The 21,773-nt window shown below is 37.8% G+C and overlaps 2 protein-coding genes across 2 annotated transcripts in view; both read left to right on the forward strand.

The window, feature by feature from the left end:
* Positions 1 to 15,122, forward strand: part of LOC137152990 (uncharacterized) — a 40,659-nt gene extending 25,537 nt beyond the window's left edge. The window contains exons 2-8 of the mRNA XM_067547915.1: positions 1,170 to 1,514; positions 2,470 to 2,796; positions 5,521 to 5,859; positions 9,836 to 10,090; positions 11,401 to 11,742; positions 13,075 to 13,329; positions 14,734 to 15,122. Of these exons, the coding sequence (XP_067404016.1) occupies positions 1,170 to 1,514; positions 2,470 to 2,796; positions 5,521 to 5,859; positions 9,836 to 10,090; positions 11,401 to 11,742; positions 13,075 to 13,329; positions 14,734 to 15,122 (2,252 nt within the window). The remainder of the gene's footprint in view (positions 1 to 1,169; positions 1,515 to 2,469; positions 2,797 to 5,520; positions 5,860 to 9,835; positions 10,091 to 11,400; positions 11,743 to 13,074; positions 13,330 to 14,733) is intronic.
* Positions 15,123 to 16,483: 1,361 nt separating this feature from the next.
* Positions 16,484 to 21,773, forward strand: part of HEG1 (heart development protein with EGF like domains 1) — a 51,132-nt gene continuing 45,842 nt past the window's right edge. The window contains exons 1-3 of the mRNA XM_067549606.1: positions 16,484 to 16,645; positions 18,061 to 18,402; positions 19,725 to 20,066. Of these exons, the coding sequence (XP_067405707.1) occupies positions 16,546 to 16,645; positions 18,061 to 18,402; positions 19,725 to 20,066 (784 nt within the window). The 5' untranslated portion in view covers positions 16,484 to 16,545. The remainder of the gene's footprint in view (positions 16,646 to 18,060; positions 18,403 to 19,724; positions 20,067 to 21,773) is intronic.

The raw sequence follows: 21,773 nt of genomic DNA on the forward strand, positions 1-21,773 counted from the left end.
TTATCACTGATGATGTTGCAGATGGGAATGAACCCAGAGCCCAGAATGAGTTTGCAGGGCAAGCAGCTGGAAAAATCACTGGCATCTTTTTACTTTTAAACTGACAACATCTGATCAGGAGTCACTGAGAGACTGTAAATATGGAACTCCAGGTTGACATTTTTTACTGAGTTCGTTTTAACAGCAGAGCTGCACTCTAGGAACCTGAATTTGGCCCTTATTACGCTATTGCTGTGTGCAATCTGCCTGAATGTATCGCAATATAAATGGGAGCGTGCCCCTCTGATGGTTCAGTGACAAGTTACTCAGTAGTCTGGGAAAGTAAATCTTGCTCTATCAGTATTTAGCCCTGAAGGCCTTTTCAATGTCTGTTACTTTACATTTATTGTATACAGCAAAAACAGATGCAAGAGCTCATCTCAGTGTTTCACCACCAGGGTGATCTGATGTTTCACATCTGAAAGCTTTTAGGGACAAACGGCTGCAGAGATGAATTTGGTGCCCTGTCCACAAACACACCCACATTTTCCAGCGTCAGTACTGCTATACAAGGGATATTGACTTGCAAATAAAATGCCAAACCCCACCCCCTGTGCTTCAGAATCCCTGTATCCAGAAGGGCCACCACAAGCTGCTTATTAAATATGAGCAGGCTTGGCTTGTTACCAAGTTCTCGTAGGGATTCCAGATTATAAGTATTTCCATCAATAATTTCTTCTTAAGGGGTTCATTTTACTATTTTTGGAATAATTCCCCCAAATGGTTTCCCAGACAAAGAGAAGGAATTGAATGCAGCTTGGCTTACACTGTACAAACTCATTGATTTCTGAATTTGACATCACGGGCTCAATTCTGCTTTCATTTACACTGGTGTAAACCCAAAGAAACTCCATGAATTTCAGCTGAATTACTCCCGATTTTCCCCTGTGTAACAGAGATCAGAATCTGACCCTTGATGTTGTTATCACAAAAAAAGGCTCAGTTAGGGTGAGCCGGATGTCCCAATTTTATAGAGGACAGTCCTGATTTTCGGGGCTGTGTTTTATATAGGCGCCTATTACCCACCAGCCCCTGTCCTGATTTTTCACACTTGCTATCTGGTCACCCTAGACTCAGTGTTCATGCAGATAACATTTTAATTTTTTCACTTCTCTTATCCTCCTTTTCAGTCATTGGAAGCGGTTATCAGAGACTTAGAAGTTCAGATATTGAAGTGGGGACTGCCAGTTCTCCTACAGACAATATGGACACTCTGACCACATTCTCCAGAAGTGGAGAGAGGACGTTACTGTCTATAACAAACATTGCCATGTCTACAACTGCAACAGAAAGCACCGCCTCTTATACAGAAATGGTCGGTTCTGCAGATTTAACTCAGCACTCCTCTTCTGTAGAGAAGAGCAGAAGAAATATCTCCTCAAGTGATACGTATTTCACCGAGCCTGGAATGGAGCCTTTGATTGCACAGTCTTCTGAGATACCAACCTATTCATCGTCACAAACCGATCCTCCAGGTGAGTTTTATCATCCGTACATTAGCCCTGGTCAACCCTGCTCAATCTTCTGAACCAAATGTAAGTAATGATTTATAAAGGAATCATGCTCTGTTGTTGGTAATTAGATTCTAGGACATTCTTAATTTAATTTCATGGGGTGATTTTTATTTATCTATTTTTTTAAGAAAGGTGATCTGATTTTTTCTGTGAGCTTTTTAGTAGCTGCATTTGTCATTCTTGACTAACCCCAGTGACACAGAGAGGGAGTCCATTATTGGTAATTTACATTAACTCATACATTTGTCTCTAAATTATTGAGCTCAGGCATTAACCCTGCTGAATTTCATTACAAACATCAAGGTGACTAACATCTTTGATGGCCTTTCAGGACTGAGTCTCATTTACACTAAGGCCACTTTACACTGATCTGGCAATGTAAAAGGGCCATAATGTAAATAAGAATCATTTTCCTGTTATCCTGTTTTCAGGATAAAGGTCTAAGAAAGAAATCACTGATTGAAACCTTTATATACAGGATTTCTTTCCTGTATATAAAGGTTTCAAACAGTGATTTCTTTCTTAGGCCCTTATCCTGAAAACACTTAATTCTTTTCATGGGCCTGATTCCATTGACTGTGACAAGGAGTACTGCTGTGTGCATGTTAGAGTTTTTGCAAAAGCAGCTGTTTTTTTCCTACTGATTGAAAAATTCTCACATGTGCTATATGTGTCTGATTATAGCGTTCACACGTAAAAACATGCTTAACTCCATTGGATAATTAAACAATGTCACATCAGTATTTGCAGTATTCTCTGGCTGAAGTATAGGGAAGTTTAGGTAATATTGCAAATGCTGTTGCAACGTTAGCTACTTGTGTAAGCCAAAATTGGCATGTCTTTAAGAGCTGCCACTGTAAGTGCTGTTAGCCCAATAATAATCAAAATATTTTAATTTCTCTTTATTGTATTTCAGCCGTTGGAAGTAGCAACCAGATACTTAGCACCTGGCATATGGGAAAAAAGGCTCCTAGTTCTCATACTGATAGTGTGTACATTTCACCTACATTCAGCAGAGGTGGAGAGAGGACTTTACAGCTGCTAACAAACAACATTACTTCGACTGATTCACTAAAAATCACCACTTCTCATACAGAAATTGCCCTGTCTTCAGATCTAACCCACTCCTCAGCTTCTAAATCACAGACTGGAGGAAGTAATAGATCATCAACTATCACTGATATCCCTGAATCTTCAACAGGGCCTTTACTTATACATTCCCCTTCAAAGAGTGATCTCCCAGGTGAGCTTTATAGCCCATAAAGTTGTCATTTCACAGTTTAAATATTATAAAACGCTACCAAATGTCATTTTTTAAAATAAAAGAATAATAATACTTAGCAATTTTTATTGAGAAGTTAGAGAGGATTCCGAGGAGAACCACAAGAATTATTTGAGGGATGTAAAACATGCCTTGCAGTAAGAGATTTAAAGAACTCAGTCTACTTGTCAGAGAGAAGATTAAGAGGTAACTTGATTATAATTAGGTATCTGATAGTAGACTCCTCTTTTATTTAGCAGACAAAGGCATTTTTGCCAAATTTTTGACAAAAGACAAATTTTTACCAGTCAGGGTAACTGACCATTAGAACAAGTTTCTGAAGGACATGAGAGATTCTCCAACACGTGAAATCTTTAAATCAAGTTTGGATGTCTTGCTGAAAAGATACATGCTCTAGTTCAGCCACAGGTCAGTAAGCTTGATACAGAAATCAGTGGGGGAAATTCTATGGCTGTTGTTAAGCAAGCAGTCAGACTAGATCACAGTGGCCTTTTCTGGCCTTAAAATCTATGAATTATTTATATAGTGCTTTTCAGCCATAAATCTCATAAAGTTGCAAAAGGATGGATAAGTATCATTATTCTAATATTACTGAAAGGAAAACGGAGGTAGAGGGAGAGGTTAAATGATTTGACTTAGGTTACAAAACAAGTCTGTAGCAGAACCAAGACTAGAATCTAGGTCTCTTGAGTCTCAGTCTTGTGTGCTACCTGCTGGAATAAATATCTTCCTATGAATTGTGTCTTTTTGTCGGTAATTCAGACTAAAGGCCACTCTAGATTTCCATTATTTTATCAATGGTTGTTAATGGTTCTTTGTTCAACTGGGAAAATATATCAAGTGGGAATCCCCTAAGGTCTGTCTTGGGTCCAATACAATTCAATATTTTCATTAACGACATAGATGATGGAGTGGAGAGTGTGCTTATAAAATTTCAGATGACACCAAGGTGGGAGGGGGTTGCTAGCACTTTGGAGGACAGGATTGGAATTCAGAATGATCTTGATAAACCGGGGAATTGGTCTGAAATTGACAAAATGAAATTCCATAAAGACAAGTGCAAAGTACTGCCCTCGGGGGAAGAAGGGGTGTGGAAGAGAGGAGGGGGGCTGAGCGGGAAGGGGAAGGAGGAACGCGGCAAGCAGTGAGTGGCAGGGCTGAGTGGGAGGGAAGGGACGTGAGCGGTGGGGCTGAGCAGAGGATGGGGCAGGGCCTGGGGTGGAGTGAGGGTGGGGTCTGAGGCAGAGCAGGTATGGGCGGGGCCGTGGCGGAAGAGGCGAGACGGGGTAGGGAGCTAGCTTCCCCGGGGGGTATCTTCACCTGCGGCTCATGGTTGTATGCCTCAGCCATCCCTTTGTAGGGGAACCATTGATTGTTCTGCCCTGGGGCCTGGAATTGTTGTTGGCGGGCCTGAGAGCAGATCACAAATTGAATATGAGTCAACAGTGTGATGCTGCAGCAAAAAAGACAAATGTCATTCTGGGATAAATTAACTGGAGCGTTGTATGTAAAAAGTAAATGTTCCACTCTACTCGGCACGGATGAGGCATCAGCTGGAGCAATGTGTCCCGTTTTGGGCACCACACTTTAAGAAAGATGTGAACAAGTTGGAGAGAATCTAGAGGAGAGCAGCAAAGAGGGTTAGAAAACATGACCTCAGAGGAAAGGTTGAAAGAATTGGACATATTTAGTACAGAGATGAGAAAGCTGATGGGGGGACCTGATATCTTCAAAGAGTAAAAGTTGCTATAAAGAGGATGGTGATCAACTGTTCTCCATGTCCACTGAGGGTCAGATAAAAAGCAGTTGGCTTAGTTTGCAGTAAGGGACATTTATGTTAGCTGTTAGGAAAAACTTTCTAACTAAGGATAGTTAAGCCCCGGAACAGGTTCCCCAAGGAGGTTGTGGAGTCCTCATCATTGGAAGTTTTAAAGAACAGGTTAGACAAACACCCGTCAGAGATGGTCTAGGTCAGTGGTTCTCCACAAGGGGTACCCATACCCCTGCGGGTGTGCAGAGCTCTTCCAGGGGGTACATCAACTCATCTAGATATTTGACTAGTTTTGCAACAGGCTACGTAGAAAGCACTAGCAAAGGCAGTACAAACTAAACTTTCATACAGACAGTGACTTGTTTGTCCTGCTCTATACACTATACACTGAAATGTAAGTACAATATTTATATTACAATTGATTTATTTTATAATTTTATGATAAAAATGAGAAAGTAAGCAATTTTCCAGTAATAGTGGCTATGACACTTCTGTATTTTTATGTCTGATTTTGTAAGCAGGTAGTTTTTAAGTGAGGTGAAACACAAGACAAATCAGACTCCTGAAAGGGGTACAGTAGTCTGGAAAGATTGAGAGCCACTGGTCTAGGTATAGTTAATTCTATCTCAGCACAGAAGGAAGTACTATATGACCTTTCTGAGGTCCATTCCAGCCCTACATTTCTATGATTCTATGATTAGACATCTGTCATGACTTTCAAAGATTCCTCAATATAAAGGTTTCAGTCAATGATTTCTTTCCATGGTATCGTTTATTTTCTCCAAATTGAAAATGTTTCATTTCCCACTGCTACACACAAACTGTATGAATCTGAATATTATTGGAAGAAAATTTGTCAAAGTGTTTTAACTTATGAGAATGGAATTTTAATATTTTTTTGTCCATTGTTTCAGCCATTGAAGGTAGTCATCAGCCAATTAGCAGCTCAGAATCAGAGAAAAAGTTTGCCAGTTCTCACATTGCCAGTATGTACATTTCAACTACATCCACCAGAGCTGGAGAGAGGACGTTACAATCACTAATAAACAGCAGTAGATCTTCTGATGCAAAAGAAGGTGCCACCTCTGGTGCTGAAATGTCCAGCTCTTCATATTTAACGCAGTCCTCCACTATATCTTCTATAGCACTGACCAGTGGAATTAATATCTCATTGGATGCCACAGATTTCACAGAGCTTTCAACAGACCCTTTGCTTACACGTTCTCCTTCTGCTTCAGAAACTGCTTCCAAAGGTGAGCATTATTAGTCCATTAGCTTGCTGTTTTTAAAGGTTTTTAAAAAAAATTTATTTAAAAATCCCTTTGTGAACAAAATGCTTAATTTTTTGGAATAATAATATATTTTGCACTTTTATATTGCATTTCCCCATAGATCTCAAAACATTTCTCAGCTATGTAAGCATGGGTAAATATCATTACTAGAACTTGTTGGAAAATGGAGGTGTGGTTTGGGTTTTTGGTGGAGAATTTCAACTTTTTGTAGAAAAACTGAGAAGATTTGGTTTTGACTTTGACAGTCAGAATTTTACACAGAAAACTGACACTTTTTGTGAACATTTTCATTTAGTCAAAAACCCAATTTTCTGTCCAAAAACACTTTTGACCACTGTTTTACGGATTAGGAAACTGAAAAAATAGAGCGGTTGAGTGATTTCCTCACAGTCATGCAGCAAAACTGGAGTTTGAACCCAGGTCTCCTGAGTGACTGTCTTTTGCTATATCTGTTGGATCATAACGCTGTATGGGAAATGAATCCTGTTCTCAGTAATTGAAACTAAAGGCCATGCTGACTTTGTTGTGTCCTCTAAGATGTGTGGTTCTTGGCCAGCTACATTGAGAGAGATTCTAATATCCATTTATCCCTCACCTTTGCTCCCATGCTTTTGAATATCTCTAGGGGCTTGTCTGTGTGGGACATTACTACACCGCAAGCCACTAGTTTGCCACGCAGCAATATTCTGTGTGGACACTGCTACAGTGCACAAAGGGTATGTCTACACTGCAATTAAACACCCACAGGTGGCCTAGGCTACTGAGCTGGTGTCAGCTGCTTAGGCTAGTGGGCTGTTTCATTGTTGTGTAGACGTTCAGGCTCAGGCTGGAGCCCAGGCTCTGGGATCCTGCTAGGGAGGGGGGTCCCAGAGCCCAGACTCCAGCTTGAGTCCAAATCTCCACACCACAGCTAAACAGCCTGGCAGCCCAAGCCCTGCTAGCCCAAGTCAGCTGACATGGGCCAGCCATGGGTGTTTAACTGCAGTGTAGACATACTCTAAAAGTGCCAGGCGCTTCGGCCACTTCTGCTTGTAAAGTGTAGTAAGCCAAAGGGTGCTCCCAGACTTTTACTGCACTGTAGCAGTGTCCACACTGGATGTCTGCCTGCAGCAAGCTAATGCACTGTGGAGTCACACCTTGGCTTGCTGCAAGGCAGCCTCTAGTTACTCACGGTTCTAACCCGGCTGAATTGAATTCCAAATGTTTTCGTCGTTTTATAGTTTTGTAAATGACAACAGCATGGAATGCAAAGCAATATAGCTGAATGATGAAGCTAAACACACCGCTTGGTAGTGCCACTGGTTTTGTAGTTGCACTCGTCATGGCTTATGCTAATTTTTTGCAAGGAATAATTTCAGGTGTTCTTGACTATAAATGGTTCACATATCTCTACATTAGCAATTTCTCCAGAATGAAAAGTTCCGTGCATTAGTTGCATCTGGGTGATAATCTGAAGAAAATGTATCCATCTGTTAGGATTTATGCATATGGAATTATAATCTTTATCATCTTTTAGCCATTGGAAGTAGCCACCAACCAATTAACAGCTCAGCTACAGAAAAAAGGACTTCTGATTTGCATACCACCAATACATACATTTCAACAACATTCATCAGAGGTGGAGAGAGGACGTTAAGGTCTCTAACAAACAGCAGCACATCCCCTGATGTGGCAGACAGCTCCACTTCTAATTTAGAAAATATCATGTCTTCAGATTTAACCCAGCCCTCGTCTTCTATAGCACAGACTGGAGGAAGTAATGTCTCCTCAAGTGACTTCAGTGAGCCTTTAACAGAGCCTTTGCTTACACATTCTTCCAAGATCCCAAGTTATTCATCTTCACCAAATGATCTTGCAGGTAGGTTTTGTGATTCCCAACTGGTTAGTGCACCGTTTGAAAATGATGACAAAAAGAGCACCCTCCCCCACCCCACCCCCGATATTGAGTCAACTTTTTTATTTTTAAGGACTCAGTTGCTCTTTAACTCAGACTCATACCTATCTAATGTCCTTATATGCCCCACTGTTATCACAGTATCTGAGCACCACACAGTCTTTAATGTATTTATCCTCACAAAACCCCAATGAGGTAAAGAAGGGCAGTTATCCCCATTTTGCAGATGGGAAGCTGAGGCACAGAGAGACTAAGTGACTTGTCCAAGGTCACCTAGGTAGTCTGTGGAAGACCAGGCATTTGGACTTGGTTCTCCTTATGGTCCTAAGATAATACCCTAACAGCTTCTCTTTTTTTCATTGCTCTTAATATTTTAATAGCTTTTTTTCCTTTTTTAATTGCAAGCCATTTTTTCTTTTCAATGCAACCATCTTTTCTCTGCCAGATTTTGCTACCATTACCCACATCCACCAGTCTCACATCCTGCAGGTACTCCCACGATGATGAATGGGACTACATGCGTTGTAAGGTATTACTAAGTGTAAAATTGGAGATTCAGGCATATAGTGATTCTGTATCAACTAGCAGGATTGACAAAGGCATAGAACTCTGGATTGCTTACATTTAAACTATACCTGTGGATGGTACCTTTATATATCACTATAGGTGTTGAATTCCAATTTCCAACTTCACTGAATTTCATTACCAACTTTACTTTAATAACACTTTTTATGGCTTTTTGAGCCCACTTTTTACAAAGAGAGCCACAGTTTCTAAAGATTCCTGAATATAAAGGCTCAGATTCTCTCCAGTGCTGAGGTCAATGCAAGAGGATGGGAACTACCAGGGAGCAATTTACACCTCCCTGATTATCATGGTGTGTTGGCCCTCCCTTTGGTACATCAGCATAAATTTAGAGCAGCTTAGGGGCTGCTCTAATTTACACCACCTGGCTTTCACACTATTGGAGCATAAGCCTATCGAGAGTTATGCTCCCTTGCTATTCCCAACATGACTCCAATACTCCACTTTCCAGGATGTGTGTGATAGGTAGTTGGGGTAGAATCCAGCTATGCCAGCTGAGAACTCCCCGGTGCCTGGGGAATTTTATGCTGGCCATTAAAGGACAGGTTACATCATTTCTGCTACTTTTTTCCTTTTGATCAGGCATAGGAATCAATCTAAGCAGCAGATTTCACACAATAATTTTCTTTTAAGAAATTATCATTTTTAAAATACTGAATGGTTTCCAGATTTATTTTCACATGCTATTTATATATATCAATGAATGTGTTGTTAAGCTAACAGTGTAAGAAAGTGGACTACATCTTATTAGAGTACAAAAGTGCCAACTACTTGACTAGCTTAGTTCATACTTTAATGCATTAGAATTATTATAAATATTCCTGCTCTTGGGTACTTATTATGTCAGCGCCTTTCATCTTTGGAGAGATGGGCTTATAAAGATTACAATCAATAGAAAAGATTTATTTTTTTAAATTCACAATGATTAATACCCAGCTGAGTTTATTCTTGACCTAATCTTTTTAAGCCATATTCATTGTGTAGCTCCATTTAAGTCAGAGTTAAACTTTGGATTTATTTGGCCATGTATTTCATGGCAAATTTATTGTAGAAATTACAAATAAATTCTCATTTGGCCATATCAAGTTTAATTTCTACCTTTTAATCCCATTTTAGTCATTGGAAGTAGCCATCAACCAATTAGCCTCTCAAAGGCAGGTTTTTTAGTTGCACTTTTCATGGCTTATGCTAATTTTTTGCAAAGAATATTTCTCGTGTTCTTAACTATAAATGGTTCACGTCTCTTTACATTAGCAATTTCTCCAGAATGAAAAGTTCCATGCATTAGTTGCATGTGGGTGATATTTGAAGAAAATGTATCCATCTGTTATGATTTATGCATATGGAATTATAATCTTTATCATCTCTTAGCCATTGGAAGTAGCCACCAACCAATTAAAAGCTCAGCTGCAGAAAAAAGGACTTCTCATTTGCATACCACCGGTACATATATTTCAGTGGCATTCACCAGAGGTGGAGGGAGGACGTTAAGGTCTCTGACAAACAGCAGCACATCCCCTGATGTGATGAACAGCTCCACTTCTTACTTAGAAAATACCACATCTTCAGATTTAACCCAGCCCTCGTCTTCTGTAGCACAGGCTGAAGGAAGTAATGTCTCATCAAGTGATTTCAGTGAGCCTTTAACGGAGCCTTTGCTTACACATTCTTCCAAGATTCCAAGTAATTCCTCTTCACCAAACGGTCTTGCAGGTGGGTTTTGTGATTCCCAACTGGTTGGTGCACATTCAAAAAAATGATAAAAAGAGCCTCCCGCCCACTAAATATTGAGTCAAATTTTTTTTTGGAATCAGTTGCTCTTTAACTCAGACTTCTGTATATCAAAGTTACTCACAAGACCTTATGATACCATAGTACCTGAGTGGCCCATTGGCATAAGTGTGAGAAGTTTAGGGGTTGCTCTATCTTCCTATTAGACCATAAGCTTATTGAGACTGATAATGCAGTGTCCTGCCCTGTCACCATCCTCAGTGTGGCCATTTAGGGTCTAGTTCCATCACTCTCTGCCTGAACTGGGTGAAATCTTTCTGGCCAAAAGATTTTTCTGTGAAAAATGAAGATTTGGTGAAACGGAAAGGTGTCATGATTTCATGTCAGATTCACCAAATTGTTCAGGTTAAAAAAATAACAAAACCAACAAAATTACAAAAAAGTCTAACCATTCTTTGGACATTTTTTAAATGGATTGTTCTAATTTTTCAATTTGAAATGAGTTTCCTTTCGAAATCTCCTTCAGTTTTCTTATTTTAAAACACAAAAATATTTTAAAAGTGCTTGAAATCAAATTGAAACATACATGTTCAACAGAAATGAATTTTTTCACTTTTCAATTCACCAAAAATTTCAAAAAAAAATTTCTGTTCAACCCCAAACATTTGGGTTTTTTTGTTTGCTTGTTTTTGGAATTGCCATTGAGCTAAAAAGTCTTGTTTTCCACAGAGCTCTAATCTCTGCAGCATTTTTCCTTTGCAACACCTAGCGGAATCTAGACCACAGGTTTCCCTTACTAGTTTTCTTTTATGTAATTATCATTTTCTAAGGCCCGAATAATTTCCAGATTAGCCTTCCCATTCAGTGTGTGTATGTATCAATGAATAAATGTTGTTAAGCAAAGAGTGTAGGAAAGTGGATCACATCTTCTTAAGGGGAGCGTGTCTACTACCTGGCCAGCTTGGGTCTGCATTATTTATAATCATATCATGCATCATTCCAAGTCTAACGAAATTCATTGTATCTTTCATTCTTGGAGAGACTTTCTTATGAATCAATAGTAAATATATTGTTTAAAAAAAAATTACCAGGGATTTATACACAGGTATTTTTTTTCTTAATCTAGTTTTTATAAACCAAATTCATCCCCTTATTAGCTCCCTTTAAATTGAAGGAATGATATGTGGGAAATACTTGATTCTTTATTTCAGGGCAAAATTATTGTAGAACTCACAGATCCAATCAGATATGGGCATATCATCTTTAATTTCCACTTTTTAATCCCATTTTAGCTATTGGAAGTAGCCACCAACCAATTAGCGTTTCAGCTACAGAAAAAAGGACTTCTGATTTATATACCACCAAAACCTACATTTCAACAACATTCACCAGAGGTGGAGAGAGGACACTAAGGTCTCTGACAAACAGCAGCACATCGCCTGATGTGAAAGACAGCTCCACTTTTTACTTAGAAAATACCACGTCTTCAGATTTAATTCAGCTGTCGACTTCTGTAGCACAGGCTGGAGGAACTAATGTCTCATCAAGTGACTTCACGGAGTCTTCAGTGGAGGCTTTGCTTACTCATTCTTCCAAGATCCCAAGTTCTTTGTCTTCACCAAGTGGTCTTGCAGGTGGGTTTTGTGATTCCCAACTAGTTAGTGCACGTCCAAAAAAATGATAAAAAGAGCTTCCCACTCACTAAATTTCGAGTACGTTCTTTTTAAAGGAATCAGCTGTTCTTTAACTCAGAGTTATGTCTATCAAAGTGACTCCTAAGGCCTCATGTTACCATAGTATCTGAGTGGCCCATTGGCATAAGTTAGAGTAGTTTAGGGGCTTCTCTAGCTTACCCCCTCTGGCTATCTCCCTATTAGACCATAAGCTTATTGAGAATGAAAATGCAGAAAAAACATGTCCTACCCCATCACCAGCCGCAATGTGGCCACTCAGGGCCAAGTTCCATCACTCTCTGCCAGAACTGGGTGAAATCTTTCTGACCAAAAGATTTTTCTGTGAAAATGAAGAATTGGTGAAACTGAAAGGTGTCATAATTTCATGTCAGTTTCATCAAATTGTTCAGGTTGAAAATAACCGAACCAGCAAAATTACAAAAAAGGCTAACCATTCTTTTTGACATTTTTTAAATGAATTGATTTAATTTTTCAATTTGAAATGAGTTTTCATTTTGAAATCTCCTTCTGTGTTATTATTTTAAAACACAAAAAATATTTTAATAGTGCTTTAAATCAAATTGAAACTTTTTTGTTCAACATAAATGAATTTTTTCACTTTTCAATTGACCAAAAATTTCAAAAAAAAAAATTTCTGTTTAACCCAAAGTTTTGTTTTTGTTTGTGTTTGGAATTCCCAATGAGCTAAAAAGTCTTGTTTTTCACATAGCTCTAATCTCTGCAGCAGTATTCCTCTACAACAATTAGAGGAATCTAGGCCACAGGCTTCACGCAATAGTTTTCTTTTAGGTAATTTTCATTTTCTAAACCCTGAATGATTTCCAGATTAGTTTTCCCATGCAGTGTGTATATGTATCAATGAATAAGTGTTGTTAAGCGCAGAGTATAGGAAAGAGGATCACATCTTCTTAAAGGGACAGTGTCTACTACCTGGTTAGCTTGGGTCATCAATTATTTATAATCATTTCAGGGCATCATTCCAAGTGTAATAAAATACATGGTACCTTTCATCTTTGGAGAGACTTTCTTATGAATTAGTAGTAAATATATTGTTTTTAAAATACCCAGGGATTTATACACAGGTATTTTTGTTCTTGACCTTTAGTTTTTATAACCCAAATACACCTTATGTTTAGCTCCCTTTAAATTAATGGAATGATATGTGGGACATACCTGGTTCTGTATTTCAGGGCAAAATTCTTGTAGAACTCACAAATCCAATCAAATCTGGGCATATCAAATTTAATTTCCACCTTTTTAATCCCATTTTAGCTATTGGAAGTAGCCATCAACCAAATAGCATCTCAGCTACAGAAAAAAGGACTTCTGATTTGCATACCAGCAATATTTACTTTTCAACGACATTCACCAGAGGTGGAGAGAGGACGTTAAGGTCTCTGACAAACAGCAACACATCCCCTGATGTGACGGACAGCTCCACTTCTTACTTAGAAAATACCACGTCTTCAGATTTAACCCAGCCCTCGACTTCTGTAGCACAGGCTGGAGGAAGTAATATCTCCTCAAGTGAGTTCAGTGAGCCTTTAACGAAGCCTTTGCTTACACATTCTTCCAGGATCTCAAGTAATTCCACTTTACCAAATGGTCTTTCAGGTGGGTTTTGTGATTCCCAGCTGGTTGATGCACGTTCAAAAACATGATAAAAAGAGCCTCCCAACCACTAAGTAAATATTGAGTCACTTTTATTTTTGAGGAATCAGTTGCTCTTTAATTCAGACTTAAGTCTATCAAATTTGCTCATAAGGCCTCATGTTACCATCATATCTGAGTGGCCCATTGGCATTAGCTTGAGAAGTTTACGGTCTGCTGTATCTCCTTATTAGACCATACGCTTATTGAGAATGCAGGAATGCCATGTCCTGCCCTGTCACTAGTTCACGGTAGCTATTTAGGGCCAAGTTCCATTACTCTCTTCCTGAACTGGGTAAAATCTTTACAACCAAAAGATATTTCTGTGAAAAATGAAGATTTGGTGAAACTGAAAGATGTCATGATTTCATGTCAGTTTCACCAAATTGTTCAGGTTAAAAAAAAAACCAAACCAACAAATTTACAAAAAATTCTAACCATTCTTTTTGACATTTTTTAAATGAATTGTTTTAATTTTTCAATTTGATATGAGTTTTCATTTTGAAATCTCCTTCAGTTTTCTTATTTTGAAAAACAAAAATATTTTAAAAGTGCTTGAAATCGAATTGAAACATATTTGTTCAACAGAAATGATTTTTTTTCACTTTTCAATTCACCAAAAATTTCAAAAGAAAATTTCTGTTCAACTCAAAACATTTGGGTTTTTTTGTTTGCTTGTTTTTGGAATTGCCATTGAGCTAAAAAGTCTTGTTTTCCACAGAGCTCTAATCTCTGCAGTGTTTTTCCTTTCCAACAATTAGCGGAATCTAGGCCACAGGTTTCATTCAATAGCTTTCTTTTACGTAATTATCATTTTCTAAGGCCCGAATAATTTCCAGATTAGCCTTTCCGTGCAGTGTGTGTACCTATCGATGAATAAATGTTGTTAAGCAAAGAGTGTAGGAAAGTGGATCACACTTTAAAGGGACAGTGTCTATTATCTGGTTAGCTTGGGTCATAAATTATTATTAATAATTTCAGTACATCATTCCAAGTCTAATAATATACATTGTTCCTTTCATCCTTGGAGAGACTTTCTTATGAATCAATAGTAAATATATTATTTTTAAAATATCCAGGGATTTATACACAAGTATTTTTGTTCTTGATCTTTAGTTTTTTAACCCAAATACACCTTATGTTTAGCTCCCTTTAAATTAATGGAATGATATGTGGGACATAGTTGGTTCTGTACTTCAGGGCAAAATTCTTGTAGAACTCACAAATCCAATCCAATTTGGACATATCATCTTTAATGTCCACCTTTTAATCCCATTTTAGCTAATGGAAGTAGCCATCAACCGAATGGCGTCTCACCTACAGAAAAAAGGACTTCTGATTTGCATACCACCGGTACATACATTTCAACGACATTCACCAGAGGTGGAGGGAGGACGTTAAGGTCTCTGACAAACAGCAGCACATCCCCTGATGTGACGGACAGCTCCACTTCTTACTTAGAAAATACCACGTCTTCAGATTTAACCCAGCCCTCGACTTCTGTAGCACAGGCTGGAGGAAGTAATATCTCCTCAAGTGAGTTCAGTGAGCCTTTAACGAAGCCTTTGCTTACACATTCTTCCAGGATCTCAAGTAATTCCACTTTACCAAATGGTCTTTCAGGTGGGTTTTGTGATTCCCAGCTGGTTGATGCACGTTCAAAAACATGATAAAAAGAGCCTCCCAACCACTAAGTAAATATTGAGTCACTTTTATTTTTGAGGAATCAGTTGCTCTTTAATTCAGACTTAAGTCTATCAAATTTGCTCATAAGGCCTCATGTTACCATCATATCTGAGTGGCCCATTGGCATTAGCTTGAGAAGTTTACGGTCTGCTGTATCTCCTTATTAGACCATACGCTTATTGAGAATGCAGGAATGCCATGTCCTGCCCTGTCACTAGTTCACGGTAGCTATTTAGGGCCAAGTTCCATTACTCTCTTCCTGAACTGGGTAAAATCTTTACAACCAAAAGATATTTCTGTGAAAAATGAAGATTTGGTGAAACTGAAAGATGTCATGATTTCATGTCAGTTTCACCAAATTGTTCAGGTTAAAAAAAAACCAAACCAACAAATTTACAAAAAATTCTAACCATTCTTTTTGACATTTTTTAAATGAATTGTTTTAATTTTTCAATTTGATATGAGTTTTCATTTTGAAATCTCCTTCAGTTTTCTTATTTTGAAAAACAAAAATATTTTAAAAGTGCTTGAAATCGAATTGAAACATATTTGTTCAACAGAAATGATTTTTTTCACTTTTCAATTCACCAAAAATTTCAAAAGAAAATTTCTGTTCAACTCAAAACATTTGGGTTTTTTTGTTTGCTTGTTTTTGGAATTGCCATTGAGCTAAAAAGTCTTGTTTTCCACAGAGCTCTAATCTCTGCAGTGTTTTTCCTTTCCAACAATTAGCGGAATCTAGGCCACAGGTTTCATTCAATAGCTTTCTTTTACGTAATTATCATTTTCTAAGGCCCGAATAATTTCCAGATTAGCCTTTCCGTGCAGTGTGTGTACCTATCGATGAATAAATGTTGTTAAGCAAAGAGTGTAGGAAAGTGGATCACACTTTAAAGGGACAGTGTCTATTATCTGGTTAGCTTGGGTCATAAATTATTATTAATAATTTCAGTACATCATTCCAAGTCTAATAATATACATTGTTCCTTTCATCCTTGGAGAGACTTTCTTATGAATCAATAGTAAATATATTATTTTTAAAATATCCAGGGATTTATACACAAGTATTTTTGTTCTTGATCTTTAGTTTTTTAACCCAAATACACCTTATGTTTAGCTCCCTTTAAATTAATGGAATGATATGTGGGACATAGTTGGTTCTGTACTTCAGGGCAAAATTCTTGTAGAACTCACAAATCCAATCCAATTTGGACATATCATCTTTAATGTCCACCTTTTAATCCCATTTTAGCTATTGAAAGTAGCCATCAACTGAATGGCGTCTCACCTACAGAAAAAAGGACTTCTGATTTGCATACCACCGATACATACATTTCAACGACATTCACCAGAGGTGGAGGGAGGACGTTAAGGTCTCTGACAAACAGCAGCACATCCCCTGATGTGATGGACAGCTCCACTTCTTACTTAGAAAATACCACGTCTTCAGATTTAACCCAGCCCTCGTCTTCTGTAGCACAGGATAGAGGAAGTAATGTCTCATCAAGTGAGTTCAGTGAGCCTTTAACGGACCCTTTGCTTAAACAATCTTCCAAGTTATTTGTGTTTACCAAGTGGTCTTGAAGGTGGGTTTTGTGATTCCCAACTGGTCAGTGCACGTTCAAAAAATGATAAAAAGAGCCTCCCACTCACTAAATATTGAGTAAGGTTTTTTTAAAGGAATCTGTTGTTCTTTAATACAGACTTATGTATATCAAAGTTACCCATAAGGCCTCATGTTACCATAGTGTCTGAGTGGCCCAATGAAATAAGTTAGAGTAGTTTAGGAGCTTCTCTAGTTTACCCCCTCTGGCTATCTCCCTATTAGACCATAAGCTTATTGAGAATGAAAATGCAGGAATGCCATTTCCTAGCCCGTCACCAGTCTCAATGTGACCACTTAGGGCCAAGTGTCCTCTGGCAGAACTGGTGAAATCTTTCTGACCAAACGATATTTCTGTGAAAAAGGAAGATTTGGTGAAACTGAAAGGTGTCATGATTTCATGTCAGTATCAGCAAATTGTTCAGGTTAAAAAATAACCAAACCAACAAAATTATAAAAAAGTGTAACCATTTTTTCTGACATTTTTTAAATTAATTATTATAATTTTTCAATTTGAAATGAGTTTTAATTTTGAAATCTCCTTCAGTTTTATTACTTTAAAACACAATAATATTTTAAAAGTGCTTGAAATCAAATTGAAACATATTTGTTCAACAGAAATGATTATTTTTCAATTCTGAATTTACCAAAAAATTCAAAAAACATTTTCTGTTCAACCCAAAACATTTCGGTTTTTTTGTTTGTTTGTTTTTGGAATTGCCAATGAGCTAAAAAGTCTTGTTTTCCACAGAGCTCTAATCTCTGCAATGTTTTTCCTTTGCCGCACCTAGTGGAATCTAGGCCACACATTTCCCTTACTAGTTTTCTTTTACGTAATTATCAATTTCTAAGGCTGGAATAATTTCCAGATTAACTTTCCCATGCAGTGTGTGTATGTTTCGATGAATAAGTGTTTTTAAGTGAACAGTGTTGGAAAGTGGATCACATCTTCTGAAGGGGAGAGTGTCTACTACCTGGCTAGCTTGGGTCTGCATTATTTATAATCATTTCAGTACATCATTCCAAGTCTAATGAAATTCATTGTATCCTTTATCCTTGGAGAGACCTTCTTATGAAGGTTTGAATCAATAGTAAGTATTTTGTTTTAAAAATACCCAGTAATTTATACACGGGTATTTTTTTCTTAATCTAGTTTTTATAAACCAGATTCATCCCATAATTAGTTCTCTTTAAATTGGTGGAATGATATGTGGGACATACTTGGTTCTGTATTTCAGGGCAAAATTCTTGTAGATCTCTCAAATCCAATCAGATTTGGACATATCATCTTTAATGTCCACCTTTTAATCCCATTTTAGCTAATGGAAGTAGCCATCAACCAAATACCGTCTCAGCTACAGAAAAAAGGATTTCTGATTTACATACCACCAATACCTACATTTCAACAGCATTCACCAGAGGTGGAGAGAGGACATTAAGGTCTCTGACAAACAGCAGCACATCCCCTGATGTGGCAGACAGCTCCACTTCTTTCTCTGAAAATACCACGTCTTCAGATTTAATTCAGCTGTCAACCTCTGTAGCACAGGCTGGAGGAAGTAATGTCTCATCAAGTGACTTCACGGAGACTTCAGTGGAGGCTTTGCTTACTCATTCTTCCAAGATCCCAAGTTCTTTGTCTTCACCAAGTGGTCTTGCAGGTGGGTTTTGTGATTCCCAACTAGTTAGTGCACGTCCAAAAAAATGATAAAAGAGCCTCCCACCCACTATATATCGAGTCAGTTTTTTTTAAAGAAATCCATTGTTCTTTAACTCAGAGTTATGTCTATCAAAGTGACTCCTAAGGCCTCATGTTACCATAGTATCTGAGTGACCCATTGGCATATGTCAGAGAAGTTTAGTTCTCTGTTTACCCTGCCTGGCGATCTCTCTATTAGACAATAAATGTATCGAGAATTGTAATGCAGGCATGCCATATCCTACCCCGTCACCAGCCTCAATGTGGCCGTTTAGGGCCAAATCCCATCTCTCTCTGCTGGAACTGGGTGAAATCTTCCTGACCAAAAGATTTTTTTTTTAATGGAGAATTGGTGAAACTGAAAGGTGTCATAATGTCATGTCATTTTCACCAAATTGTTCAGGTTAAAATATAACCAATCCAACTAAATTACAAAAAAGTCTAACCATTTATTTAGATATTTTTTAAAGGAATTGTTTTAATTTTTCGATTTGAAATGAGTTTTCATTTCGAAATCTCCTTCTGTGTTATTATTTTAAAAGACAGATATATTTTAACAGTGTTTGAAATCGAATTGAAACATTTTTGTTCAACAGAAATGAATTTTTTCACTTTTCAATTCACCAAAAATTTAAAAAAAAATAAAATTCTGTTCAACCCAAATTTTTTTCTGTTTGTTTGTTTTTGGAATTGCCAAATAGCCAAAAAAGTCTTGTTTTTCACATAGCTGTAATCTCTGCAGCATTTTTCTGCAACAACTAGAGGAATCTAGGCCACAATTTTCACTCAGTAGTATTATTTTCAGTAATTTTCATTTTCTGAAGCCTGAACAATTTCCAGATTAGTTTTCCCGTGCAGTGTGTGTATGTATCAATGAATAAGTGTTGTTAAGAGAAGAGTGTAGGAAAGTGGATCACATCTTCTTTAGGGGAGAGTGTCTAGTAGCTGGTTAGCCTGGGTCATGAATTATTTGTAATAATTTCAGTACATCATTCCAAGTCTAATAAAATACATTGTACCTTTCATCCTTGGAGAGACTTTCTTATGAATCAATAGTAAATATATTGTTTTAAAAATACCCAGGGATTTATAGATAGGTATTTTTTTTCTTGATCTTTAGTTTTTATAAGCCAAATACACCCCATGTTTAGCTCCCTTTAAATTGATGGAATGATATGCGGGACATACTTGGTTCTGTATTTCAGGGCAAAATTATTGTAGAACTCACAAATCCAACCAGATTTGGGCATATCATATTTAATTTCAATTTTTAATCCCATTTAGCTATTGGAAGTAGCCACCAACCAATTAGCATCTCAGCTAGAGAAAAAAGGACTTCTGATTTGCATACCACCGATACCTACATTTCAACGACGTTCACCAGAGGTGGAGAGAAGACGTTAAGGTCGCTAACAAACAGCAGCACATCATCTGATGTGGCAGAAAGCTTCACTTCTTACTTAGAAAATACCACATCTTCAGATTTAACCCATCCCTTGTCTCCTGTAGCACAGGCTGCAGGAAGTAATGTCTCATCAAGTAATTTCACTGAGCCTTCCACAGCACCTCTACTTACACATTCTTCCAAGATCCCAAGTTTTTCCTCTTCATCAAATGATCTTGCAGGTGGGTTTCGTGCTTCCCAACTGGTTATTGGATCTTTTTTCAAAAAAAGAAAAAATCACAAGAATTTCCCTTCCCCCAAACCTGAGTGAACCCTTTTTTCTTAAAGAATCAGTTGCTCTTTAACTCAGACTCTTACCTATCAAAATTCTATATATTGGCCGCCTATTTCGGTAGCATTTGAGTGCCTAACAATTTTTAATATATTTTTCCTCACAAAACTCATGTGAGGTAGGGATTATTATGTCCATTGTACAGATGGGGAACTGTGGCACATAAACACTAAGTGACTTACTTAATGATCACAAAGGAAGTCTGTGGCAGGGGGGAAACTGAAGGTAGGTCTCTCAGGTCCCATCCTAGAACCGTAGTCCCCAGACCATACTACTCTCTACACTTTGTTGATTATTTTAATTCGTTTTTGTAAAACAAAGTTTTCAAAAGGAACAATCCATTTTTTTTCTCTACAATGCCACCTTTTTTCGCTGCTACATTCTGCCACCATCGCTCATGTCCAGCAGTACCATGCCTTGCAAGTACTCCCTTTATGCTGAATGAGACTACTTGCAGAGGAAAGTGTTACTCGTTGTGAGTAAGAGGGGAAATTCAGGCCCTTCGTGATTCTTTATCCACTAGCTGGGTTAGCAAAGAATACAATCTTGATAGCTTATGTTTAAATTGTACTGCGGACCATTACTTTAAATCTCTCTATCGTTGTTGAATTCCAATTCAAAAGTCATTAGCTGAAATCTTCAATAACTTCACTGGATTTCATTATCAAAATTGCTTTAGTATCATCTTTGATGACTTTGAGCCCACTTTTTTTTACAGACAGATGCCAATACTTCTAATAATTTCTGGGTATAAAGGCTTTGATTCCTGTGCTGAGGTTTGTGCAGTACAGGAAGTGGGCAATTGACAGGGAATAAGTTACACCTCCCTGATTTTCATGGTGCTTTTGTAATGCGCCTGATCCATCAGTATAAGTTAGAATATCTGAGTGCTGCTCTAATTTACACCACTGGCTATCTCTCTATGGGACTATAAGCCTATCTAGAATTGGTGTAGTGAAGTAATGCCCTGTTCTGCCCTCTTGCCATTCCTAACGTGCCTCCAAATCTCTACCTTCCAGATTGTGTGTGAAGGGCAGTTCACATAGAAGCCAGCTATGGCAGCTGAGAGCTCCCCTATGCCAAGGGAATTCTCTGCTGGTCATTTAGGGCCCAGTTCCATCACTCTGTCTGCCTGAGCTGGGCAAAATTTTTCGGCCGAAACCTTTTTCTGTGAAAAATGAAGATTTGGCGACACTGAAACGAATCGTGATTTCATGTCAGTTTCACGGATTTGTTCAGGTAAAAAACCCAACAAAATTACAAAAAAGTGAAAACGTTTCATTTAGACATTTTTTTAAATGAAGCGTTTTGATTTTTCAGTTTGAAATTACTTTTCATTTACAAATCTCCTTCAATTTTATTTTTTGAAAAGCAGAAATATTTTAAAAGTGCTTGAAATCAAAATGAAACATTTTTGTTCAGCTGAAATTAATTTTTTTCTTTACTTTTCAATTCGCCAAAAATTTCAAGTAATTTATTGTCTCGTCAGCCCAAAGCTTTGTTTTGTTTTTTTGAATTCCCAGAGAGCTAAAAAATCCATTTTTGACAGAGTTCTAGTCTCTGTGACCTTTTTGCTCTGGAACAACTAGTGGAATCT

This window comes from Emydura macquarii, unplaced genomic scaffold (assembly GCF_026122565.2).
Source record: "Emydura macquarii macquarii isolate MOO-44397 ecotype Brisbane River unplaced genomic scaffold, CSIRO-AGI_Emac_v2 contig_1253, whole genome shotgun sequence".
Taxonomy (NCBI): Eukaryota; Metazoa; Chordata; order Testudines; family Chelidae; genus Emydura; species Emydura macquarii.